Raw genomic sequence first — 26,256 nt, forward strand, 5'->3', positions numbered from 1 at the left:
ACACGGTGAAGCTGGTTAACTAAGCACAGCCCGGGTGATCAGGAGAGTTTGAGCCCTCATTTCTGGACACTGATTTGTATTTGTGGGTAATCATGGGTGAGTTTCTATCCCTCTGGTCACTTTGCTGCATGTTGCAGCAGAAAGAATGCTGAATCTGCAGCGGTGGGATTGGAGTTCAAATTCCAACCTGTGTGACCTTGAACAAATCATTGAATTTCCCTGAGTCTAAGTTTCCTCATTTATAAATGAAGGTGTTGGGCTATGTGGGCCCTGCAGTCCCTGTCATCTCTTAGAACTATGAGCTGTGTCATTATTTATCTCCAGGTCCTCAGTTTCCCTATCTGTTAAAGAGAGTGGTTGGATTCAATGACTTCCAAGGTCTTTTATCACTCAAAATCCATGATCCTGACAACTGTCAAAGAGAGACAGCCCTGATCTGCTTCTCACAGACTTTGCATTGAGCAATGACCTTTAAGGCTCACAAAGCACAATGACCATCTAGTTCACCTTTATCCAAGAAAAATCGCTGTGGGTCGCAATGCGCTCCCATGGCTTTCTTTTTTGTTTTTTTGTTTTTTTGTTTTTTGTTTTTTGTTTTTTTTTTTTTAGTCAGGCAATTCGGGTTAAGTGACTTGTCCAGGGTCACACAGCTAGTAAGTGTCAAGTGTCTGAGGCTGGATTTGAACTCAGGTACTCCTGACTCCAGGGCTGGTGCTCTATCCACTGCGCCATCTAGCTGCCCCCATGGCTTTCTTGAAAATATTTAATGCCGTGAAATATTTCAAGCGTCTTGATTCCTTGTGTTAAAAGTCAAGAATCAATGGCACATCAAAGGAAAAAGTCTGGGCCCAACTTTCTCTTTTGCCAAATCTAGCCTGGTACCTTGATCATGGCAACTTTTTGCCCGTGGATATTGTTCTCATTCACCTCTGAAGCTATTTTCATCTCCAGCGTTCCTGAGTTCTATAGTCTAGACTCCAATCCTCCTTGGAAATGTCTTTTCTTTTTTTACATTTTGTATGGAAAGGTTGAGAATCTTCCTTTACTACATTTGCTGTGAGTGGCCCAAATGAGCTAATATAAAGCACTTTACCAGTGGTATAGGGCTATATGAAAGCTAGCTATTATTACGACTACTGCCTGTGTGACTTTGGGCAAGTCACCTCCCTAGGTCTCAGCCTCCTCTTTTGTAACATAACAAGGTTGGACAGAGGCAATATGGTCTCTGAGGTCCCTTTGATCTATATTCCCATAAGGAGAGCCAACTTACCCGGCATGTGCAAACTGTGCAGTTATCATAGAGGAAGGAGGCACCATTGTCATAGACATCACTCCGGAAGAGGCAGCTTCCAAACTGGAGGTCAAACACTTTCCTTTGACCTGAAGGAAGGCAGGAATCCAAACTTAAGCAAGAAGGTAAGAAGGAAGTCTTGACGTTTCTCCTTGGCCTTTCAAAAAACAAGTCATCTTCCCTAAGGCAGGACCATGCCCAGCATAGTGCCCAGAATATAGTAAATGTTAGTTGATTTGTCCTGATGGAGGGTTAAGAATATCATAGAGGATTCTGACTCAAATATGGCAACCATTTCTGCTTACACCCCTCCCCCCCACCCAATTCCAAATTTCAACATGTGACATCACAGTAAGATAAATGACATTTTCTTAGATGGAATACAACCAATGGATCAACAAGCATTTATTCAATGTAAGGCACTGGGGATACCAGTACAAAGACCAAAATAAGACCTACTCTTGAGGTGCTTAGCTGACACTTCCAATGCCCATTCCCTAAACTATGACCTTCCGAACTTCCAGGGGACAGAAGACTGCAAGTCTACTCTTCTTCGGTTCTCCCCACTGGCTTATTGTTCTAACAACATAAGACAAGAAAATAAGGGGAAAAATGGGTTAAAGTCAACTCATCTCTATACCCCATATTGGTTTATCAGCCAACTACTGTAATCGAAAAATGGTAAAGAGATGTTATGACAACTTGCCAACTGGACAAAGCTTAGTCTTGGAGCCAATGAGGGGCAACATCTGGGTAAGGAATTGCTTGGAAGATGCTGCTGCTAAAACATCACCAAGAATGTATTGATTTGTTTTAGAAATGGAAGGGAAGTGCCTTGTGCCACTGCTTCTACTGGGAGCATGAGGAAGCTTCTTGGTAGTTCCAAGCAAGCAAGAGACAGAACCCATAGGAAATCACTTGGCTCCATGATCATTTTCCTTCTCCTCTCATTCTGCTGCTTTCTTCTCTTCTCCTCCTGGATGGAATCTCCTCCACACTCATCTCTTTCTCAAGATCTCTGTCTAGCTTCTCCTGGGTGCATTATAAATGCCCCAATCCAACCAGAGCCCTCACACTCCTGCTAATACAATTCTTGTGTTTAGGCTCCAGGCATCCTGGAACATAAGCAGAGCTGGAAACATCCATTAATGTCAAGGATTATCATCTTTGCATGCCCTATTTTATTTACATAGTTGTACTCACTGGGCATAGTGTTCCTTCTGATTCCATTTTCTTTGCTCTGCTTTATTTCATATGCATCTGCCCATATTTCTTTGATTTCTTTATACTGCAATATCTTTTAAGTTTGGAAAATTGGATTTCCTCTCCATTTTGATAATTTTTATGAAAGCCTTATCAACTACTTTTTAAAAAATCCATATCTTCATAATTTGATTGTTCTATACTTGCAATTTTGTTAATTTTCCCCTTAATTATGATTTCTGGTTCTGGCTGTCTTGACATTTTAATTAGCTAAATTTCTAGTTATTTTAACTGAAAACAATTCAGTTTGTTTTTATCTCTTTTTGAAATGAACAAAACGACTTTTTAAAATTTCTGCATTAGTTATATTGTGACAGAAGAGTCAGAGCACAAGAGAAATAACACACAAGAAGAATAATTTTAAAAAACAGCCCCAAAATAGAAACATTATGGTTCAATCTGCATTCCTAAACCACAGTTCTTTTTTTTCTGGATGTTGAGAACACTTTCTATTATGAAGTTCTTTGAAATTGTTTTGGACCATTGCATTGCTAAAAATAGCCAAGTCTGTCACCATTGTTCATCACACAATGCTGCTGTTACTGTATGTATACAATGTTCTCCTGTTTCTGCTCCTCTCAGTCAGCATCAGTTCATGTAAGTCCTTCCAAGTCTTTCCAAACTCCCCCATCATCATTACTTTTCACATTGATTTTTAAAAACTTTGTGTTCTAAATTTTCTTCTTCCCTCCCTCTTCATTCCTCCTGTAAGAAGCTAAAATTAGCCTCAGGCACGTTGCAGGTCCCTCCATGCCCCCAGCCCTGCAAGCCTCACAAGCCATGCACAGCCCATGCCCTGCTCAGCAGGGATGTGCACAGAGGGCCTCAGTCATACCCTGGGTTTCTCGACCCAGCCCTCAGGTCCAGGTGTGCCTGGTAGGAGGGCATAGTGCCCCATCTGGCCTTAGGTATGGCCTTGGGCACTGCCAATGAATGAGCTTGGGGGCGTGGGCATTGGCCGGCCTGTGGTTCCTGAGAAAGAAGGGTTTTATATTCAGGAGCAAGGGGACTCTACGGAGAGAAGAGGACATGGTGAAGAAGAGCAGAGGGGGTCGTCAGTAGAAGAAGGTGAAGGAGAAGTGAACGGGGTTGGTAGAAAAGTGAAAGGGCACAGTCAGGAGGAGACGCAAGGGGGATGCTACAGAGAAAGGAGGTGTTAGATGAGGGAGGATATTTCACAGTGGCAGGGAGAAAGTTAAACGCAGTCAGGTAGTATATTCTATTTGTCTTTGTTCTTATCTCTAAGTTTATTCTTATCAATAAACTCTGGTTTTGTTGTTAAATTGAAAGAGGCTTCTTAATCTTCTTGTTAATTTGGGGGAAGCAGTTTGGGAGAGGGCAGGCCCTTACAGACTGGCTTAAGCAGCCTATAGCCCCACAGACAGCTAGCCAGCTAGCTAGCTAAAATTTAACAGAGATTGACTTAGTGGGGAAGACAAAGTTACACATTAGAAAGCAAGTTATAATTTCTCAGATCAAACAGTTATATAAATTTGTACACTCCCTACAAAATCCAGCAATTCAACATAAGTCATACATGTGTAGTTATGCAAAACATCTTCTCATTAGTCAGGTTGTGAAAGAAAATAGACAAAATACCTTTAGAAAGAGGAGCTAACAAATAAAATTATACTTTAATCTGTATTTAGAAACCATCAGTTCTATCTCTGTTGATGGTTTGCATTTTTCATACGTCCTTCTGATAGCATCCTGCTCATCATTTCTTTTACAGTTACTACTGTTAACTGTATTACCCTCCATCTTAATCCCTCCCTTTGATATTTACTCTATTATCTATCTTCCTTCACCCTATCCCTCCTTGAAAGTGTTTTGCTTCTTACTGTCCCCTCCCCCCAATCTTCTCTTCCTTCCATTGCCTCTCCCTCCCACCTCATCCCCTTCCAATCCCACTTTCTCACAGGGCAAGATATAATACTATCCCCTCTTGAGTGTGTAAATTATTTCCTCTTTGAGCCAATTCTGATGAGAGTTAGGCTCACTCACTCCCCCACTCCTTCCCTATCTTCCCCTCTACTCCATAAGCTTTTTTTTTTTTAGTGAGGCAATTGGGGTTAAGTGACTTGCCCAGGGTCACACAGCTAGTTAAGTATTAAGTGTCTGAGGCCAGATTTGAACTCAGGTACTCCTGACTCCAGGGCCGGTGCTCTATCCACTGCGCCATCTAGCTGCCCCTCCATAAGCTTTTTCTTATATCTTTTATGTGAACTACTTCTCCCCAATCTGCCTCCCCCTTTCCCTTTCTTTCAGTGCATTTCTCTTACCCCTTAACTTTATTTTGAAGATGTCATTATGGGTCAGCTAGGTGACACAGTGGACAAAACACCAGCCCTGGACCCAGGATGCCCTGAGCCAACATCTGTCCCCAGACATAAGCCACCCCACCCTGCCTGCTCCACAAAAAACAATGATAAACAAAAAATAAATTATTTACAGATATCATCCCTTCATATTCAATTCACACCTGTGCCCTCTAAGTATATTCCTTTCAGCTGCCTTAATACTGAGAAAGATCTTATGAGTTAGGAGTATTATCTTCCCATGTAGGAATGTAAACAGTTTAATCTTTTAATATCGCTCATAATTTCTTTTTCCTATTTACCTTTTTATGCTTCGCTAGGGTCTTGTATTTGAAAGTTAAACTTTCTGTTCAGTACAAGTCTTTTCATCACAAATGTCTGAAAGTCCACTTTTTCATTGAAGTCCCATTTTTCACCTGAAAGATTGTAGTCAGTTTTGCTGGGTACATAATTCTTTGCTGTAGTCCCAGTTCCTTTTCCCTCTGAAATTTCCTATTCCATGCTCTCTGGCCTTTTAATATAGATGCTGCTAGATCTTGTTTTATCCTTACTGCAGCTCCACAGTATTTGAATTCCTTTTTTTCTAGCCTCTTGCAATATTTTGTTCTTGACCTGGGAGCTCTGGAACTTGGCTATAATATTCCTAGAGGTTTTCCTTTTGGGATTTCTTTCAGGAGCTGATCAGTGGATTCTTTCAATTCCTATTTTCCCTTCTGCTTCTAGAATATCAGGACAATTTTCCCTGACAATCTCTTAGAGGATGGTGTCTAAGCTCTTATTTTGGTCATGGTTTTCAGGTAGTCCAATGATTTTCAAGTTATCTCTCCTGGATTTATTTTCCAGGTCATCTGTTTTACCAAGGAGATATTTCATATTGCTCTCTACATTTTTTATTCAGTTGGATTTACTTTACTATTTCTAGGTTTCTCATAAAGTAACTTGCTTCCATTTTTTCAATCCTAATTCTTAGGCAATTATTTTCTTGAGAGAGCTTTTTTATTTCCTTTTCCCTTTGGCTTTTCAAATGTTGACTTTTTTCTCATGACTTTCCTGCATTGCTCTCATTTCTCTTTCTATTCTTTCCTCCATCTCTCTAAATCTTCCTTCTATCTCTCCTACTTTCTCTTCACAGTCCCTTTTGAGTGTTTCCATGGCCTGAGACCAATTCATATTTTTCTTGGAAGCTTTGGATGTTGGAGCTTTGACTTTGTTATTATCTTCTTCTTCTGAGGGTGTATTGTGGTCTACCTTTACCCCAAAGAAGTTTTCAATGGTCTGCTGCTTTCTCTGCCTTCTCATCTTGGCCACCTATTTCTTGGCTTTTAAGGCCTTCTTAAAGTGTAGCGCTGCTTCCAAGACACACTGTTCCAAGATACAGCATGGCCCAGGGGGTTACTGGGCTTCTTCTCAGCCTGCCCTGCCTGTGAGTAACCACGGCTGCTTTCTCTTTGACCCAGAAACAGAAGTCTGATTGAATTCTGATTCTCTATGGTCAGAAGCTTGGCATGCCTGTGCCCCTCCCCCTATGGACCACCACCACTTGATTCAACCCACTAGTTCAGAACCAGGGTGCTTTGCCCCAACTCCACCAGAGACTGTCTCCACCCCCCTCCAACAAACATGAATATTTACCAAAACAATTTCACCTCTGAGAATTGGTTTATACTCAATAACTTGATATGTTTTATTTAATATTTCTCAACAAATTCCCAATCTGGTGTCCCAGTATGATATGAAGATGATGCTAGGTTCTTGAAGATTATGCCCAAAAAAGTGTGAACTCTAATAGGTCTGAGCTGTAAGGGCTTCAGGAACAGTCTTGAAATTGGTCTATGGCTATAGAAGTACCAGCCAAGCTAAGTATGAAGATTATTTCCAGGGAGCAGGCCACTAACTGATGAATTACTTGGTTAATATCACCCATGGATCAAAGCAAGATACAAAATGGTCCTAGGTTCTTCTGTAGTGAAAGGGAAGAATGATGGACAATGAGGTAAAAAGTGGGAAGACTATCATGGGTTTGGATTTTTCGAGGTGTTGCCTGCATTCAAAAGCAATAAGAAGCATAATTTCATTGTGGGCACATCATTTCTCCTTGCAGTACCCATTGCAGATAAAACCAAAAAGGGATATCATAGAGATAACAGCTGTATGTTCTCCAGTATCTGTTGCAGAGGATGGAGATGTAGAGAAAGCTGAATTTGACCAGAGTCAAATTCAAGACAAGTCATCCTGTGCACTGATACTCAGTGAGTTTAGAGTAATGGTAAGAATTGAAGAGAATGGTGGGGAAAAATATATTGGAAAAATGTGGTTAATGACTGAGAAAAGAAAGAGACCAAAAGCTTCTTGTTTAGTAAGAACCTTCCCATTTATTTTCATGAATATATTCTTCAAGAAGACAGAAGACAACTGGACATCACACACACAAAATTAACTAACTAAAGTTTAATAGATTTTTTTAAATGACCAGTGTGGCAGTCATTTTTAATTTTTTTATTTACTTGCCTGTGAACAGTCAGATCATTAACTGTTCAATTTTCTTTCACTATCTGTATATCCCATTAAAGATTTTTCTAGTGCTTGTCTTAGTTTAAAGATTCCAGTGAGTTGGGGGAGGGGGTGTCTACCCCAACTATGTGAAGACTTCCACAGACAGAATGGACATATAAAAACAATTTGCTCCAATGGCTATGGAGGTGGTTGAAGCAGGCATTTGTGGAACACAGAGCTTGGTCAAACGTTGAAGACACCAAGTTCATCTAATGCATCCTGATCCATTGCCAGTTATCTTGATTTTGTCCTGCAAATGGACTTTAATGTCTCTGGAAGAGAGAGTGAGGTTGATGACTTTGTTCAACTCTGCCTCACTTAAATACAATTCAAGTGCGTCCTCTTCAAGAATGAAGGCTAAACAACAACTACACTATTTATATAATGTGAATTGGAATTTTCCCACATGATAAATTACTTCTTGATTGCTTGCAATAATATTTTATCTGCCATTGTAGTTTTGTAGCTTGATAACAATATGCCTGGGGTTCACTTCTATTAGTGTCTCATATATAGAGCTGTAATCTATTCTTAAATCTCAATGATTCTAAGAAAATTTACTGTATTTTTTTCCTGAAATTTAGTAGAAAGACTTTATATTTGGGGAAGAGTACAATAGCTATTAGGTTATCTCACTGAAATCTACCCTCAATTTCATTCACTTTTGCTTAAAATGTTATCAAGTTTACATTGTGTTCAGTTGATTTTTGCACTTGGGTAGCTTGGCTTGTACTTATATGTTTTCCAGCAGGACAATTCTATATCTCTTTGCATCTATAGTTTAATTTTAAATAATTGTGAGTAGCATCAAATAGTTGAACTTCAGTGTTATTTTGTCCTTTTTTTAAAACTCAAGTCGCATCTTGCATTGATAAATCTCACTTAATTTCTTTGCATGCACTTACTTCTGTCTTCAGATAACCTTCTGCTTGATTTCTTCAAACCTACCATATTCATTCATTAAGTTGAAGTATTTCTCTGCTTGAATGTTCTGGTGATGGATCATATATACAGATAGTTCTAGAAGGAACCTCAGAGGCCATCTGGTCAAGCCTTTTCATTTTACAGATGAAGAAACTGAGGCCTGGGGAGATGAAGTGACTTGTCAAAAGTCCCACATAAAATCCTAGAGCTAGAACTGAAAGGAATCTCAGAGATCATCCAAGCCAACTCCCTCATTTTACTAATAATTGTGGGTTTACCACTAATTGTGAAGAAAATAAGGTCCAAGGAAGTTAAGTGACTTACCCAAAGTCACACATGGAATAAGTGACAGAGGAGGGATTTAAACCCTGAGTTCCTCTAACTCCAGAGCCAATACTTTTCCTTTTCTTTGAGGTAGTTTTGCTTTTGAAATTTTCTGGTTATCCTTTTCCTGTTCTTTGCATAGCTTCCATTAGTTTCTTAAATGGTGTTATTAAGTTGGGAAAGTGGGCTGTCTTTATCACTTCATCCTGTGTAGTGTGCTGACCAAAAAGGAAGAGATGAGGTAAAGTGCTCTTCTTCATACCTAGTAGCACCTACCCACACATTCACAGAGTACTTGACATACAGACCTCGATTGGTCCTCCCAATAGTCCCACGATGCAGCAATAAAACAGGTTATTTTTCAGTATTAATTAATAGCTAGTATTTATATCATGCTTTAAGATTTACAAAATGCTTTTCACAGATTCTCACATTTTACATTATTTACATTGCCACACATGATTGCGTTAACAATTTTTTTTTAGTGAGGCAATTGGGGTTAAGTGACTTGCCCAGGGTCACACAGCTAGTAAGTGTTGAGTGTCTGAGGCCGGATTTGAACTCAGGTACTCCTGACTCCAGGGCCGGTGCTCTATCAACTGTGCCACCTAGCTGCCCCACATTAACAATTTAACTATTTTATTTTGAGATGAATCGGAGGATTGAGAACTGGACAGGATGCAAGAGGCCTTCAAGTTCCACCCTTCACTTTAGAGAGGTGGAAACTGAGGTCCAGAGAAGTGAAGAAACTTCAGAAGCCATTGAATCCAACTCCTCACTTTACAGATGGGAAAACTGAGGTTTAGAGAAAATGACTGATCTGCCTACATCCACAAAGGAAGTAAGGGGCAGATTATAGTTTTGACCTCAGGTTTCTGTTTCCAAACGATGAAAGCTGAGCAAGGGAAATGACTCAGTATAATTCATCATATACTTCATGGGAGGTTGTTTGCTTCCAAGAAAATTCACCAGCAGAGTGATGCCTAGGCCTCCACCAACTTAGCTGGTTTAGATTTCAGGATATTGAAGCCATGTTGGCTTTATTTTCAAGACACATAACCAGATGAACAGCCAATCCTACACCAGCACTCCGTCTATGCAAACTCCAAATAAGGAAAGAAATTTTTGTTTAGAAATGTTCAAGAATAGCCCCAAATCTGCATATTGGGGCTGCCCCAGGGCATTGCCACTTCCTTCCACTATGGGTTTAGTCTAACCCCAAGAAACTGTCCTCTTTTCCTTTGGTTACGATTTTTGGATTTTTCTGAGACTTGCTGATCTTTTTGTGGTGTATCTTATGACAACACATACATAGATATATAAACACACATACATGCACACACACATACTTACATACATACACAGAATGCCTACATTTGGCATACTGGCCTTTGCTTATATGAGAAACTATAAGGCAGGGAAAGCTTTCTGAGATTTCTGGGTTCAACCATATCAGCTTCAAAGAGCTATTTGGTCTAGTTCAAGGGTATAAAAACACACTGAGAAAATGAAAAGCACTTGAGAAAATGAAACCCCCTACATTAGCATCTGACTGACTCCCCTCTGGTTCTGCCAAGGCTTCATGTTCTTTATCTCTTCTTTGGTTATATATAATCCATCAAAAATGAGAGATGGAGAAGGGGGTAAGGAGAGAATAGAGAAAGTGGGAAAGGAAGGGAAGGAAGGGGGTAGGGAAGAGGGAGAAAAAAGAAACAAGGGGAATGAGGGAGAGAAGGAAGGGAGAAAAGAAGGAAGAAAAGGGATGAGGGAGAAAGAAAGAAGGAAGGAGGGAGGGAGGGAAGGAGGAGGGAAAAAAGGAACATGGGCATTGAGGGAGAGAAAAAAGAAGGAAGAAAAGAAATGAGGGAGAAAGAAGGAAGGAAGGAACAAAGGAAGGAATGAAGAAAAAAGAGAAACAAAGAGAGAGAAAGGGAGGGAGAAAGAGGGAGGGAGGGAGGGAAAGGGGAAGGAAGGAAGGAAGGATGGAAGGAAGACAGGAAAGAAGAGAGGAAGGAAGACAGGAAGGAAGGAAGAGAACAGGAGGAAAGGAAAGATGGAAGGAAAGAAAATGAAGGAAGAAAAGAAAAGAGGAAGAAAGTGAGAGAGAGTGAGAAATTGAGACAGAGAGAGAAATGTTTCCAGTGACTCCAGACCCATGGTCACTGAAGGTCCCACCATAAGCACGGCTGCCTTCCTGCTGTTTACAACTTGCACAAGAGGCTCCCCAAAATAGTCATTTCAGAACGCTTCATGCACCCTGCTGGTTTCCTGTGCTATTTTGCCCAAAACAACAAAATCTGGGCGATGAGATTAATGATGTCCTCCACACTCACTTTCATTTATGACAGTGCAAGACAACGTGGGGTGATGGAAAGAAGCCAGACCTGGACTTGCGAAGACTTGGCCTCAGATTCTCCCATAGCCCCTTCCTAGCTGTGTGCCTTGGGTGAATCATTTCCCAGCTCTTGAGCCTTGGAAAATTCCCTAGGACCTCTGTACTGAACTTTGCTGAACTATAATCTGCAAAGATGGAGAGAATTCTCCCATACAGAATCTCCAAGGTGGAAGTCACAGATCTTTCATGTGGTCACTTAATTCTTGCATTATCTATACCTGAGGGCTATTGTGAGGCTCTTTCACTCCTTTATTCATTCCTTTGTTCATTTATGATTTTACCAGTGTAGGGGAATCCCAGTGTGGGACTTCTCTCTACCAATGAACTATGCATGAGATTCTCTATTAAGTCTTTGATTCAGTAAAATTATCTACTGATAGATAATGCCTAGGGAAGTGCTTGAGCATCAGAGAGATTAACAGACTCTAAGACAGTCACGCAGCAAGCAGCAAATAGGGTTTTATCAATCCTTAAGCACTTTTGGATTAATAATAGTAGCAGTAATTGTTCTTGTTATTATTACTACTATTTATTAGTTGCTCCAGTCTTGTGATTTCATGGATATCATGGATATTATGTGATTTCATGGAACTGTCTGGGCAGTTAGGTGGTGCAGTGAATAGAATATGAGGCCTTCAATCAGGAAGGGAGGGAAGGGCCTCAGATACTAGCCATGTGGTCCTGGGAAAGTCACTTGACCATGATTGCCTCAGTTTTCTCATCTGTAAAAGAGGCTGGTGAAGGAAATGGCAAACCACTCCAGTATCTCTGCCAAGAAAATCCCAAGTGGTGTCATGAAGGGTCACACCAATGAAACAACTAAACTACAAGTAAGAAAACTTCCTCTACTACTCTGTACCTTTTCTTTAATTTAGTCTTAGAAAGTTGCCTGAGGCACTAAGAGATTAAGTGGCTAGCCCAGGGTCACACAGCTAGGATGTGTTAGAATCAGGATTTGAACCCAGAACTCCTAGCTTTGAGGACACCTCTCCATCTACTCTTCCATAGTGTCTCTTACTCTCATCCTCTATATCATTAACAGTGATGCTACGCTTATAACTAGGACTTAACACTGATTGTGCCACTGGACACCTGCCCTACTATACATCCATGGATCTTGAGCAGGGCATCTGCATGGGTGTGTCCTGGCCTCATCCTCATGGCTCCCCAACCCATGCAACCACATCAAGCAAACAAAGGCCATTTCTGCAAGATTGTCTTTCAGCTAGGAGGCTACATTCCCAAGCCTTCACAAAACTCTTTGTTATCTCTCTATTGTTATATACCTCTTATCTGAAACATAGAAACAGCTGCCTCAAATTGTAAACTGATTCAGTTCAATTGAGCCCAACAGAACACCAAGGACAAACTGGAACCAAACTTCTCCAGTATGGAAGGTGTGTGCTGTGTGCGCCATCTAGCTGGTAAAGAATGTAGGAAGAGAAGCAGGGGGTGGCTGGTAGGTCTGGACCCTTCTCAAATTAAATTACCTTGTCACTCACCTACACATCTGGGACAACATTGTCCTGGTGGAGTGTGACTCAGGTGCTCTGGACATGACAGAATGGGACAGACTTCTCTCACGCACTGGGTCTGACCTCCCTAAAGAGAAAATAGAAATGAACATTTACATCCAAGAGATAAATCCCATGCAGCTCAGAGTTCCACATTAGAGCAGAGTACCTGGCAGTGAAGACTGTTCAACATAAGATTAGTTAGCATTTTTAATAGATACTTTTTCATTCATTCATTCTTCACTCATTCATTCATCCATTCATCTGTGACTTCATCAGTTTAAAGGACTCCCACTGTGAGTCTTTGACTTAGTAGATAATTTCTAGGGAGTTGCTTGATGCTAAAGAAATTAAGTGGTTTTTCACAGGGTCACACAGCTGCTAAGTATCAGAGATGGGACTAGAACCCATACCTTCCTGATTACAAAATCTACACTATGTCCCCCACACCACACTGATGTTCAAATAGCAGTAGGCTCAGTGAAATCTTTTCCCCCAAAACTCTACCAGATGAGTACAGTGGAAGCCAAGATCAAGAAATAATGAGAGATAACCCCTAGATTTTTAAAAGGAAAGAGGGATTTGACAAGTCCTCCTCTTTCCAATCTTGTCATTGACACCAGTGACTTTAGACATCTGGGAAGGGAAGGGAATAAACATTTATTAAGCACCTACTGTATGCCAGGCACTGTGCTAAGTGCTTTACAAAGGGTATCTCTGCCAATCTGGAATGGGAATGATCTGGATTGCCTGTCTGATACATTGCGTCCTTCACTCCACATCTGAATTCAATGCATGTGGGGCTACCTGTGTATGAGCGCAAGCATCAGAATCAGGAAGAGGGGAAACAGAAGAATTGTAATGGAAGGAGAAAGTTCCCACTTCCCTGACAACCTGTGGATACCTTAACCTCCAATATGTCCAAAATGGATCTTGTAATCTTTCTCCCAGCATTCTCCCTCCCCCCATCTTCTCTGTTACACAATCCTCCCAGTCTCTCAGGCTCATGACCTAGAAGTCACCCTGGAGTCACTCCCTCTCTCTCACCCTCCATATCCAATATGGTACCAAACCTGTTGATTTCACCTTTGCTGCTGGGGAGGTCTGCCTGCCTCAAATTTCTCCCCACACCAATGCATCCTCCATCCAACCACTAAAGCACAGGTCTGAGCATGCCACTGCCCTACCCAATAAACACTGGTGGCTTCCAGAATAGAATACAAAATCCTTTGTTTGGCATTCAAAGCCCTTCTTGATAATCTACCTTTCCATTCTTCTTTCCCCTTATTCCTCTCCATGTACCCTACAATCCAGTGATAATGACTTTCTTGCAGTTTAACCAGATAAGATATTCCACCTTTTCAGTCCAAGCATTCTCACTGGTTTTTCCCCAGGCCCAGAATGTTCACACTCCTAATATCTGTCTCCTGACTTGCCCAGATTCCTTCAAGTCCCAGCTAAAAATACCTATTACAGGAAGCTTTTCCCAATCTGCCATTGGCTAGTGTCTTATCTCTCTTGATTATTTCCAATTTTTCCTATATATAGATTGTTTGTATGTATGTGCTATCATGTTTGTGTTCTCCCATTAGACTGTGAGCTCCTTCAGAATACCAACTGGGTCATTTTTGCCTTCTTTTGTATCTCAGAACTTGGCAAAGTGGTTGGCACACAGAAGGTGCTTAATAATTACTTGTGCTGACTGGCATCTCTTCTTATTTAATTGGCTGAATCCATTATTTCATCTACTATATAGTTTTGATGATTAGCTGGAAACTAAACAATGTGACCAAAACCACTTTCCTTCCTCTGAAAAAACTTTCAACTTTTTAGGTCAGTAAAGATATTGGAGAGTATTTACACAGGTTTCAAAAACAATGTTTCTTGAAGACTAAAATCATGAGACTTCAGTATCCTCAGTATGATCTCATTCCTGGGAGGAATGTTGTTTCTTCTTTATATTTCTCATCCATGTGAACCTCCACAATTCTGACCTTTCCCCATACAGGCAAAGCAAGTGCTAAACTACTACTAAGGACTGTTTTTAATGATTTGGGATCCACCAAAATCAGCTGTGTCAGGTGCCACCTGATGGGCCCAGATAAATAATCTTCACATGGGCAGACTGAAAACAGATGACTTAAGGGTGGGACAGGACATTCAGAATCTCTGCCATGTCCCTTCTCCCACTTGCAAATACCAGAGTAATGTGATTCCTGCCCAGATGCCCCCGATGTCTCCAAATTGCTACTAAGAGGCTTTTTCACTGAGGATCAAAAACAGTGAATGTTTCTGCCTATGGCACTTCCTGGCACTCCGTGATCTCTACCACCCTGACACCTCTCTCAGGTCTGGGCGGGATCATCTGTGACCCTATGGATGCTCTTCTCATAGTTCTTACCAGCTGACCAGTTCCTTCTCTTGCCAAGCTGCTGCATGAAGCAGTTGGGCTGAGGACCAAAGGAAAAGGGAGGTTGCTTTCCGAGTAAAGCTGGATGATGCTAGGCTCTGTTGTCACCTTGAAGTGACCACCCTCAAGACAGAGACTAACTGTAGAGACAGGTGACTCATTCTTTTTCCCCTGAGTCTCTCTAGGGCATTCTCAGGGCATACTGACAAAATAGTGAGCATCATGATCCAAGCATCGACGGATGGATAAGGTCTTTTCTTCCAATTAGAAAACAAGGTCTAACTCTTATGAGTGACAGGCCAGGCCCCCCAATAGTGGATGGTCCTCATAACTGAAGGTGGCCCCTTACTGAAGGATCTCAGAGACTTCAATACTGGGATCTGGAAGATCAGTGGAGACCTACTATAGCTGACAACCACCTATTGACAAATTGGGCAGCTCTCTGAAAAGAGGGGGTCACAGAAGGTCCACACTAAGACTTGCCTGTAACAGCATGCCCCAGAGGACCAACTGAATCATGGATCTCTGACTCTAAGCGAGGGAGGCAGTACAGTACATTAGGGCACTGACTCTGAGGTCAGGGGACATGGGTTCAAATCCTGCCTCTGACACTTACTCCCTATGCAACGATTGACAAGATATTTGCCCCACCCAGTCTCAATTTTCTCATTGGCTTGGACCAGATCGCATCTAGGATTTCCTTCTAACTCTAGACCCCAAATCCCATGGTGAGGAGACTTTGCCTGGGATGACAACATCATATATACCCCTACCCAGGACTTGTGGAACCAGATAGGGGAAGGAAAGGAAATGCCTCTACAGTGACAGGGCCCTCAATAGAACCAATATTCCTCCAGGGAAGGCCATTTTTTCCTGTGCCTTAAACTTTAACTCTCAGATCACAAGCCCCCTTAGGCCGAGGTGTGAGTGGATTCCAAGGAACAAAATAGCAGTATGGATCTTGCAAACATCCCCAATGCTGTCCTCTTTAAAAAAAAAAAAGTAGTTTATTGTTTTCCAGTTACATATAAGGATAGTTTTCAACATTTGTTTTCACAGGATTTTTAGTTCCAAAATTTTTTCTCCCCCCCCCTTCCCTCCCTCCTCCCCAAGATAGAAAACAGTCTGATATAGGTTGTATACGTCCAGTCACAACAAACATATTTCTACAGTAGTCTTCTCGTGAGAGAAGAATCAGAATGTGCTGTACTCTTCATAGAGAAAAGCATTTACAAGGCAATCAAACATTGATTAAAGCCCCACCATAAAGTCCAGAAATAAAAAGACAAAACCCAAACAATCTCTGCCCAATAGGAGGTCCCCACATTCTATGGGGGAGATAACATATACACATATATAAGTATACATGAAATCAACACAAAATATCATTTCTGAATGGAAGATCCCACATCCTCCTCTCCAAATGGAGAGGGCCACTGCTCAAGGTGGGAAGGCACCATGGAATGAGGATGGGAGATTCAAAGATAGAATAGCTCCAATGGGTAATGTTGGCTGGACAATCAAGCAGCTCCTATTGCTCTGTGAACCTCATCCAATACTTAGTCCCACAGTGTCCAGATCCCTCCATTCATCTGCTTGCACTGGAGGAAGGGGAAGGGAACAGGCATTGTTTAAACACTGATGATATGCTAGGAATTGTGTTAACAAATGTTATCTCGATCCACACAATCACCCTGAGAGGTAGGAATCATCATCATCCAGTTGTGAGCACCACCACTTGAAATGTCTTTCCACATATCTAGAGCCCACCCTCCCTTCCAATGATATAGCTAACATTTATGTAGACTATGTGCCAGGCACTGGGCTAGGTGTAACACAAATATTATCTTGTTTGATCCTCATGACAGCCCTGGAAGGGAGGTGCTGTACTTATCCTCTTTTTGCAGTTGAGGAAACAGAGACAAACAGAGGTCAAGTGAGTTGCCCAGAGTCACACAGCATCTAAGTAGGTGTCCAAGATGGGATTTGTATTGAGGTCATCCTGAGTCCAAGCCCAGCCCTCTGTCCATGGCACCACCTAGCTGCCAGCTCAAATCTCACTTCTTCTGCCATGACCACACCAACTCACAGGCCAACTTTCTATCCACCATCTGACCCTAATCTAATTTTCATAAGATCATGCTATATAATCCATGATCCTCATCCTCAGAACTCAACATTGGCTGGACCGCTCATTCAACATGTAATCCCAGCCCCTTAGCCAGAGCTGGAAGGGACCTTAAGTCATCTGTTCAAACCCCCTAATTTTATTGGTGAGCAAACTGAGGCTCAGAAAAGAAAAATGTTTCTGTTCACACCCAGGGATCCGTAATCCCCCAGAACACTCTGCTTTTGTCCTTCTCTCAGCACAGTGACTCATCTGTTCTCTGGTCCCCTTGCTGGCTACCAACAGTAATTATGAATCTGGTGGTGACTTTTACCTCAGCCTTTCTGTCTCCCTAAAACCCTTTCCCTAGACTGTGTCTCAGCAGGACCAGAAATCTGGAAGGCAATGCTGTCATCCTGCCCTCTAGCCACAGAAGTTGCCAAGCTCAGCCGGGCCAGTGACAAGTAGAAATCCCAAGACATCCTGGCCTCCCTCAACTTGCCTCCTTCCACCCAAGTGCATAATCTTGAAGTGAGAGTCCACCGAGCCCATTCAGAGAAGTCGCCCTATTCTAAGTCAGAAATTGAGGCTTATGCCAAGATGACCTATGGAATACAAAAGCTAGAAAAGAAACCCAACTGAATCCCAGGATCACTTTTATAGCCCCATTTGTTCTATCTCTCTGGCTCCCACACCCCCACCTTTGCTCCAGCCCAGCCAAGAAAAACATGGCTGCAAAGAACTTTGCTAAAAGCTTGAAATCTTAGGGCATGTGAGGCTGCCCGTTGACTGGCTACCCTCAGGCGCACAGAGAACACATTCTCTTCATCGACAAACTCTGTTCTTGTTGGAACAGCATTTATTTTTTGAAGCATATTTTTAAATTAGAAAGAAAAAAAATTCATGATTGCAAAGGAATTAACTTGTCCAACACCCTGGAAAACTGGCAGCAGATTGCGTACACTCCTGTAAGTTTCCTTACAACCAGGTCAAAGAGCAAATTCTGCATATTTAATACAACTGCAGTGTGTATCCCCCAAGAGTCGGTTAAAGTAATCTGAGCTCCAATTTGGGTTCCTGGGGTTGGTTGGGTTTTATTTTGTTTGGGTCCCAGTATCATGGCATATAACGCAAGCAGGAAAGCTGAATCCTAATTAATGCCTCCAAAGAAATGGGAGGCCCTCCTGCGACCCCACTGCTGCTCACCACCAGTTATAGGGATTTAAATACAACCACTTTCTTCTCCATGCTGAAACCAAGTTGGAGGGCACAATGTGAACGTGGCTGTGAACCAACGAAGAGCAAGTACAACTGCTATCACCATCCTAACTCAGGGTCTATCACTTTAAGCCAAGATTATTGAAAGAGTCCTGTCTCCAGACATTCCCTTGCTCCACCTACCCTACCACCATCTAGACTATTCTACACACACACTCACACACACACACACACACACACACACACACACTCATACACTCACACACACACATGCACACACAGCCCTGCCAGATCAAACTTCCCCAAACACTCTTTTATCTTGTCACGCCTCATCTTCCAAATCCTACAGCATACACCCATTTTGGCCACATAATCTTCAGATTCTTCAACCTGCTAGCCAACTTTCTACCCACTATCTGACCCTGATCTAATTTTCATAAGATAATGCCATAATCCATGACCCATAACAGAAGCTCTGTGCTTTCTGTTTCAAGCTTTGCCTTGAATCTCCAGATTTTACCACTATGTCTTCCCACCTTGGAAGAGTTGAGTTCAAATCTGACCTGGGACACTTACTGGCTATGTGACCGTGGACAGGACATTTAACCTCTTTTTGCCTCAGTTTCCTCTTCTGTAAAATGGGGGGAGGGGCCAAAATAGCACCTATCCCATAGGGTTATTTTAAAGCTCAAATAACATATTTGTAAATGACTTAGCACAACAAACAAGATAGGTGCTTCATAAATGCTTCTTCCCTTCCCCCATCTTACTTTAGAATTATCCCCATCCCCTATGGCCTTTTCATTATGCCCCTGCTGTTGCCCCATTGGTGATTTCCTCCATTGACTCCTGTTTGGGAAGGAGCCTGGGATGGCCATCCTACATTCCTCTACTGGCTCTGCTCCTGCCTCCTTTTGACTCTCATATCTTCTCTCTTCTCAACAACATCCACACCCCTTATCTCCCCTCCTCCAAATAGAATTTAAATTTCTTGAGGCCAAGGCCAGGACTATCTTTCTCTTTGCCTGTATTTGTTAACTTAGCACTTAACATAGTGCTAGGCATATAGTAAATGGTAACAAATTTTTATCTGATTGATTCCCTGGGTTTTACATGAACTGGTTTCAGTCTTGGGGGCTTCTCACAAATATATTCCTTTTGGCTCATGCTCCCAAAAAGGTTAAATGACTTGCACGAGGTCACACAACTAGCAAGTGTCAGAGGCAGCATTTGAACTCAAGCCTTTCAGACTATAATTCTAATAGTCTATTCACTGCACCCCATAGTTACCCAAGGGGTGACATAAGAAAAGCACTTTTGGAGGACACATGGTCAAGACAAGGTTGTTTTTCTTTGATCATTGTTGTTTTTCAGGAATGAGAGACTTGAAAATATTTGTTAGCAACAGGGAAGTAGACAGTAGATAAAGAGTATATGAAGATTAGAAGGAGAAAAGAGACAATGGTGGAGCAAGCTCCCAAAGGAAAAAGGAGAGGATGGGATTGAAGGCACCAGAAGAAGGGATGGCCTCAGCTAAGAGAAGGGCCATCTCTTTGTCACAGCCAGGACAGAGGAAGAAAGAACAATGAAAGACATTGAAGGGTTGGGAAAAAATCATTGCCACAGAGTCTCCATTGCAGAGCAGGAGAAATAGGAGGAAATGAGGAAGTAGAAAAGTCCATGGAGAGGGATTTCCAACTGACATGTTCATCAAGCAACTATGAATGTGACCCAGAGGCAGGTGGGGAGGCCACAAGGAGGACTCAGACAGAGAATGAGACTTAAGCATCCCCACATGTTCACAGGTCCCATAAAACTCTTCCCTCTTGCTGAGAGGCCTTACAAGACAAAAGCTCCACTGAGGTCACAGTATAGGTTCCACATGTTGTTTAGGGATCAGAGCAAGGGCTGGCAAATTTGGCTTCACCCCAAACCTTGAAATCTAGGTGAAGTGTATTCAGGAATCAATCAATCAACTGAAAAGCATTTATTAAGCTGGCCACTATGCCAGGCACTCTAAGAATCGGGTATGCCCTTGAGAGAGGGCCCCACATGTAAAGGGAGTTGATTGCCAAGGCCCATAATTAGCCTTTCTGGGGGTTCCCATCCTGAAATGATAGATAGACAGAGAGATAGAGAGATGATAGAGAGATAGAGAGATAGATGATAGAGAGATAGAGAGATAGAGAGATAGATAAATGATAGAGAGATAGACAGAGAGATAGATGATAGAGAGATAGACAGAGAGATAGACAGAGAGATAGACAGAGAGATAGAGAGATAGATGAGAGATAGACAGATAGACAGATAGACAGATAGATGATAGAGAGATAGAGAGATAGATGATAGATAGATGATGGATGGATGGATGGATGGATACATAGTGGGATGATAGATGATTGATAGATATAGATAGATAGATAATAGATAGATGATAGACAGACATAGCTACATAGATAAATACACAAGTGCATAGATGGAAATGGATAGATATAGATCAAATGGAGATCAATATTGAGAATAAATGGATAGGTGAATAGATCAATGAATAGATAAATGATGCAGGGATGAGTAGAATGAATAGATAGCTAGATAAATAGATAGTGAATAGATTAATATGTGAGTGAGTGAGTGAGTGAGTGAGTGAGTGAGTGAGTGAGTGAGTGAGTGAGTGAGTGAACTCCTCAGGTGCAAGCCCTGTTAATATTTTAGATCTTCATATGCTTCACAGACCACCCTGGTGGGAAATTTCTCAATAACCTAAAATGATAACAAGCCTTTTTCCTTTTTCCTTTTTTTTCTCCCCCTTGAATCAAAGTGAAACCTTTTATCCTCATAGCAGCCATCAAAGCTATATATACATCTACCCAATACATTTTCTCAAAGGCTTGGCTCACTTCCAAGGGGCTGAAAAAAAACAATCAGTCCAATACCACATTTCTCAAGGATGATGAGCCATTCTCACCCAGAAAGAAATAACACCATGGCACTGTATGAGAGAGGCTGCTTTTAATGCCCACCAAGACTACCTCTGTCCATGAAAGAGTTGGGTTGAAGGAACCTCCTGAAGACTTAGCAACGTTGCACCTCAATAGAAGAGGCCAGGCATAATTCCAAGATGGCAAGGCTGAACTTTCTGGTTTTTTCTCCACCTACCTTCTTCTCCCTTTGTGATCTCCCACTCATTGGATCATAGTATCAGAGATTCAGAGTTGGAATGGAGCGTAAGGCCATCAAGTCAAATCTCATTTATAGACGAGAAACTGAGGTTTCATTTGTCCAGGGTCACATAGCTATTCTCAGAGGTAGGATATGAACTGAGGGCTTAACTCCAAGGCCAGTGCTCAGTCCTCTGTATCACAGGACCACCTCTTCCGAAGGCCAAGCTCAGCTGTGCCAGCCAATGTCACTATAAACAACAGACACAAATCTACCACACTCTAGCTTTGGGGAATGGAGGCAGGAAGTGATGAAATCACATCTCTCCTCTCACATTCAGGCCCAGTCAAGATAATAGATTCTCAGGAAAGAACAGTCCCCAATGGTTCATGGATGGAGTGGATCACTTTTCTGGTTATTAATAGGGTGAAATACCTGTGCTTCAAAGCTAAGCCCTTCCCTGGAAACAGGACCCCCTTTCCATTGGCTTTCAGAACACATAAGGGTTAGAATGTAGCTGATGAGACATTGCTTCATATCCTAGGGAAGCGATGAGGGCGCCTTGAACCCAAGTAACAAGGGACATGACTAGCAAGAGCACATGATAATTGTACTGCATAACCTAGATTAGATTTCTTGTCATTTTGGAGAGAGAAATTTGGAACTCAAAATTTTACCAAAATGAATGTTGAAAACTATCTTTACATGTAACTGGAAAAAATAAAATGAAATACTATTTCAAAAGAAAGAAAATTTAAATAAAAAGAGCATGTGGCTTGATTGCAGAGGTTGTAATGGAGAAGGATTGTATTAAGGAGTGAGCTGGTATGGCAGGTGTGTGCCAGAGCCAGCTGGTATTGGCTGATGAAGACCGATTGCTCAATTTTCAGTGTGAACGTTCACACCTCAGAAATCCGCAAATACTACAAAGCAGGGCTCAATTTATTTTATTGTTCATGGTTTAGACTTTTAAAAAATGAGGCAAGTAATGCTAACAATGCAAGTTAAACTTGCATACATTTGTCCCCAAAGGGCCAACTTTTCCCAGCATCCTCCCACATGGTGAACAGAGAGCTGGTCTAGAGGCCAGTAAAACATGGGATCCAGTCTTGCCCCTGTTACATACTAGCTGTGTGAGCCTGGATAAGTCACTTAACCTCTCTGAGTTCCAGGCAGTTATGTAAACTCTCAGCTGCAGAGATGGTACCAACTTTCATTCATACATGGAGTCCCCTCATGTGGGAGTTCTCTAGGCCAACAAAATCAGAAGATCACCCCAATCCTTCAGTGACTCTCCATCATCTCAAAATCAAAACTGGCATTCATCAGACTGGTACTGAAGCTACTGCTTAAATAGTGTGGCTCTGACCTTCCTTTCTAACTATATTTCATTTCTGTACTCTTCACCTACTCCACTTCCCCAAAAGTGTCCCAGTAGGTTTTTGCTGAACTCAGCCCCCATTTTCCCTACTTCATACTTGAAATGGAGTCCTTTCAACTGCTATTTTTTTGAAGCCTTGGGGTTTTTTTCCAAAATTTGGTTCAAATGCCACCTTTTCAGTGAAACTTTCTCAGATTCTCCCAGTTGTAACTGCTTTCTTCCTTCTCAAATTACATTATATTAGCTTATGTATGGCCAACTTGTGTTAATAATAATAGCTAACCTATATATAGCACTTAAAGGCCTACAAAGCACTTCACAATTATTGTCTCACTTGATCCTCACAACAACCCTGCAATGTAGGTGGTATTACTATCTTCATTTGATGCGTTAGGAAATGGAGAAAGAAATGAAGTGACTTACCCAGGGTCACACAGCTAGCAAGTGTCTGAGGGTAGATCTGAACTCTGGTCTTTCTGACTCCAGGCTCAGAGCTCCCTGGGTCAACTGTAAATTTGAGTCTTTGGAGAGTTTGGTCACCCAAAGTTCACAATCACACAGTATCACCAAAAGAATAATGTTTGTCCATACATATAGGGATAGTGACAACATTTGGGATTTCATTAGAGTAAGGAATTCCCAGTTGAGCAGACTCCTACTAAAGCAAGTCAGCACTTTCACTGTGATTTACAGTCCCAGAGAATGGCCTGAGACTTGAAGAGGATAAGTGGATTGACCAGGGCCTAAGTCCCTTTATATCAGAGGAAGGGCTTGGAGCCAGATCTTCCCTGACTTTGAGGCTAGCTTTCCATCCTTTCTATTAAGTGCATCTCTGAGTTAAGCAGAGAGCACAGCTTTATTTAAAACACAAACATACACAGACATACTGCATAAATACTTGTGGATTGTTTTCAGCTATGGAGAAGTTTGGAGTTGTTCAAAGTGTTCTACAATTTACCAAATGTAATCTGGCTTACTCTTCAATCCATCAATCAACAAGCATTCATGAAATATTTACTGTGTGCCAGGCATCTCTGAGGGCAAAAGCCTAGAGTGTGGATTTACTGAGTGAATTACCCAATCACCTCATCCTACATAACGTAACTAACAAGATGTTACTGGGTGAGAACACTTCTGGCCAATGAATGAGTCAATCAATAGCTTCAGCTTAGGTGAGGAAAATACTTGACCAAATTTTAAGTCTTTGAAAACCATTAGATGAAGTAGAGTGACATTATACAGGAACCACGTTCAGATTGCTGGAAGATACTTGGTTCTTGCTCTATGGATTGTGTATAAAACACAATCCAATGTGTGGAAAACACAAGTCAATATGGAAACTGAGCATTTGAATGTTGGGAAGGAGAAAAGAGAGGGGCATTCCTGTCAAATCTCTGAGAAGGAATTCCTTATAGGGAAAGAAAAGAGACCCAGACTTTTCAGACTTGGTCTTCAATGTTCTGTTTCCCCACTACCCACCCCATCCCTACCCTCAACCAGAAGAAGACCTTGTGATCAAAGGACCAAAGGATTTGGAGGTTTTCATCAGTATTCCTAGAATAGTAGTGGCTGATGGCAGTATAAACATTGGAATCCAAGGACAAATTAGACACACTGAGGAAAGGCAGTTTAAGATTCTACAAAGAGCCCAGTAAAGAAGCTACAAACATGCCTAAAGGGAATCTCATGAATTTCCCATGAAAGGGAAGAAAAATTCTTTCCAGCTACCAGCGTCTGAGTTAATCCTTTGCCATATGTGCTTTATAAGTCTGAGCCCACTTCTCCTTGACCTGTGTATGTACTGGTGGGACAATGTGCCACAGACTTTTATGGAGATGCTTTGTATCAACTGTTGTTATCATACTACCTGTAGAGTTGACTATATCATTTGATAATCATGGGAATAGAGGGAGAAGAACACAGTTGGGGCTGATGAGTTATAGTACTAAAACAAAATCCCAACCCTTCAGGGCTACCTATAGAAGAATCCTGAGGGGACAAGCAGTAGATAGTTAAGCTCTGGGCTTCAACCTGCTGGTGCTAGTCAGTGTTTGGAGAGTTAAATAAAGTTATATAAAATATTTTTTAAAGTCTACATTCAAGGAATACATATTCTAATGGTGGTGACAACATATGAATAAGTATAATGTAATTTCTATTTCTCTCTCTCTCTCTCTCTCTCTCTCTCTCTCTCTCTCTCTCTCTCTCTCTCTCTCTCTCTCTCTCTTTGGTGAGGCAACTGGGGCTAAGTGACTTGCCCAGAGTCACAAAGCTAGTAAGTGTTAAGTGTCTGAAGTCGGATTTGAACTCAGGTCCTCCTGAATCCAGGGCATGTGCTCTATCCACTGTGCCACCTAGCTGCCCCAGTATAATGTAATTTTAAAAGGGAATGTTTTAGCAACTGGAGTGTGGAGAGGTGAAGAGGGTTGGAAAAGACTACCTACCAAAAGTGGCATCAGAGCTAAGTCTCTGGACTCAGTTTGATGTGCCTATCCAAGACAGACATAGATGAATGTGTTTCCTAATCAACTTCTGAATTGGACTGACTTTTTTCTTTGGCTTTATAATTTAAGTTCCTTGAGGGTAAGGAACATGCCATATTCATGTATCTCCCACAGTGGCTAATCCTTTGTATCATATATAGAAAATGTGTTGCTTACTTAAATGATTGATGGAAACTCACAGCTAAAAAGAAACCTAATTTTGATGTGTTTCTTCTTAAATGCCTCCCCTAAATTCTTCTTTCTAAGTCTCTTCACAGCATGAAGGGGACCCCAGATGCTTAGCTTGGATTCAAGGAAACAATAACTCATTAAGTACCTACTAAGTACCAAATATGGTGTTAAGTGTTGGAGATAAACAGAAAGGCAAGAGATAGTCAAACCTCATAACCATCTTTGCCTTTGTGAAGGCAGTCACATTCCCCAGGTGTAATAATGTATTTTTAAGGTAAGTGAGGCAGGGCTGTGCAAGGTCACCAACCTCACTCCCTCCTCCAGAGTCATCTGGGTCCAGTGGAAAGATATACATCAGGATGATTGTAGATGGCCCCAGATGTTTAAGGCAATTGGTGTTAAGTGACTTTCCCAGGGTCACACAGCTAGTGTCTAAGGTGAGATTTGAACTCAGATCCTCCCCACTTCAGGGCTAGTGCTCCATGCACTGCATCACATAGCTGTCCCTGAAGACCAGTCTAATTGCATTCAGAGTAATTCACCACAAGCTTGGCTATAAATTGGTAGACTTTTCAACTCTGGCAACTCACATAGACTGTGTACCAAGTTGCTATAGGATGGTAACATTTAAATCCTGCTGTGGAGGGAAAGAACTTATAGACTCTCAAAAGAGAGAACAAAACTTCCTAATTTACTCTTGATTAAGGCTTTTGTGGGCATACCA

At 41.6% G+C, this 26,256-nt stretch overlaps 1 protein-coding gene across 1 annotated transcript in view; it reads right to left on the reverse strand.

The window, feature by feature from the left end:
- BMPER (BMP binding endothelial regulator) overlaps positions 1-26,256 on the reverse strand; it is a 276,741-nt gene that overhangs the window by 113,683 nt on the left and 136,802 nt on the right. Inside the window, exons 7-8 of the mRNA XM_043979720.1 lie at positions 12,571-12,670; positions 1,271-1,380 (exon numbers count right to left, since the gene is read on the reverse strand). Coding sequence (XP_043835655.1) covers positions 1,271-1,380; positions 12,571-12,670 — 210 coding nt within the window. The remainder of the gene's footprint in view (positions 1-1,270; positions 1,381-12,570; positions 12,671-26,256) is intronic.

The sequence above is a fragment of the Dromiciops gliroides genome, chromosome 1, assembly GCF_019393635.1.
Source record: "Dromiciops gliroides isolate mDroGli1 chromosome 1, mDroGli1.pri, whole genome shotgun sequence".
Lineage (NCBI taxonomy): Eukaryota > Metazoa > Chordata > Mammalia > Microbiotheria > Microbiotheriidae > Dromiciops > Dromiciops gliroides.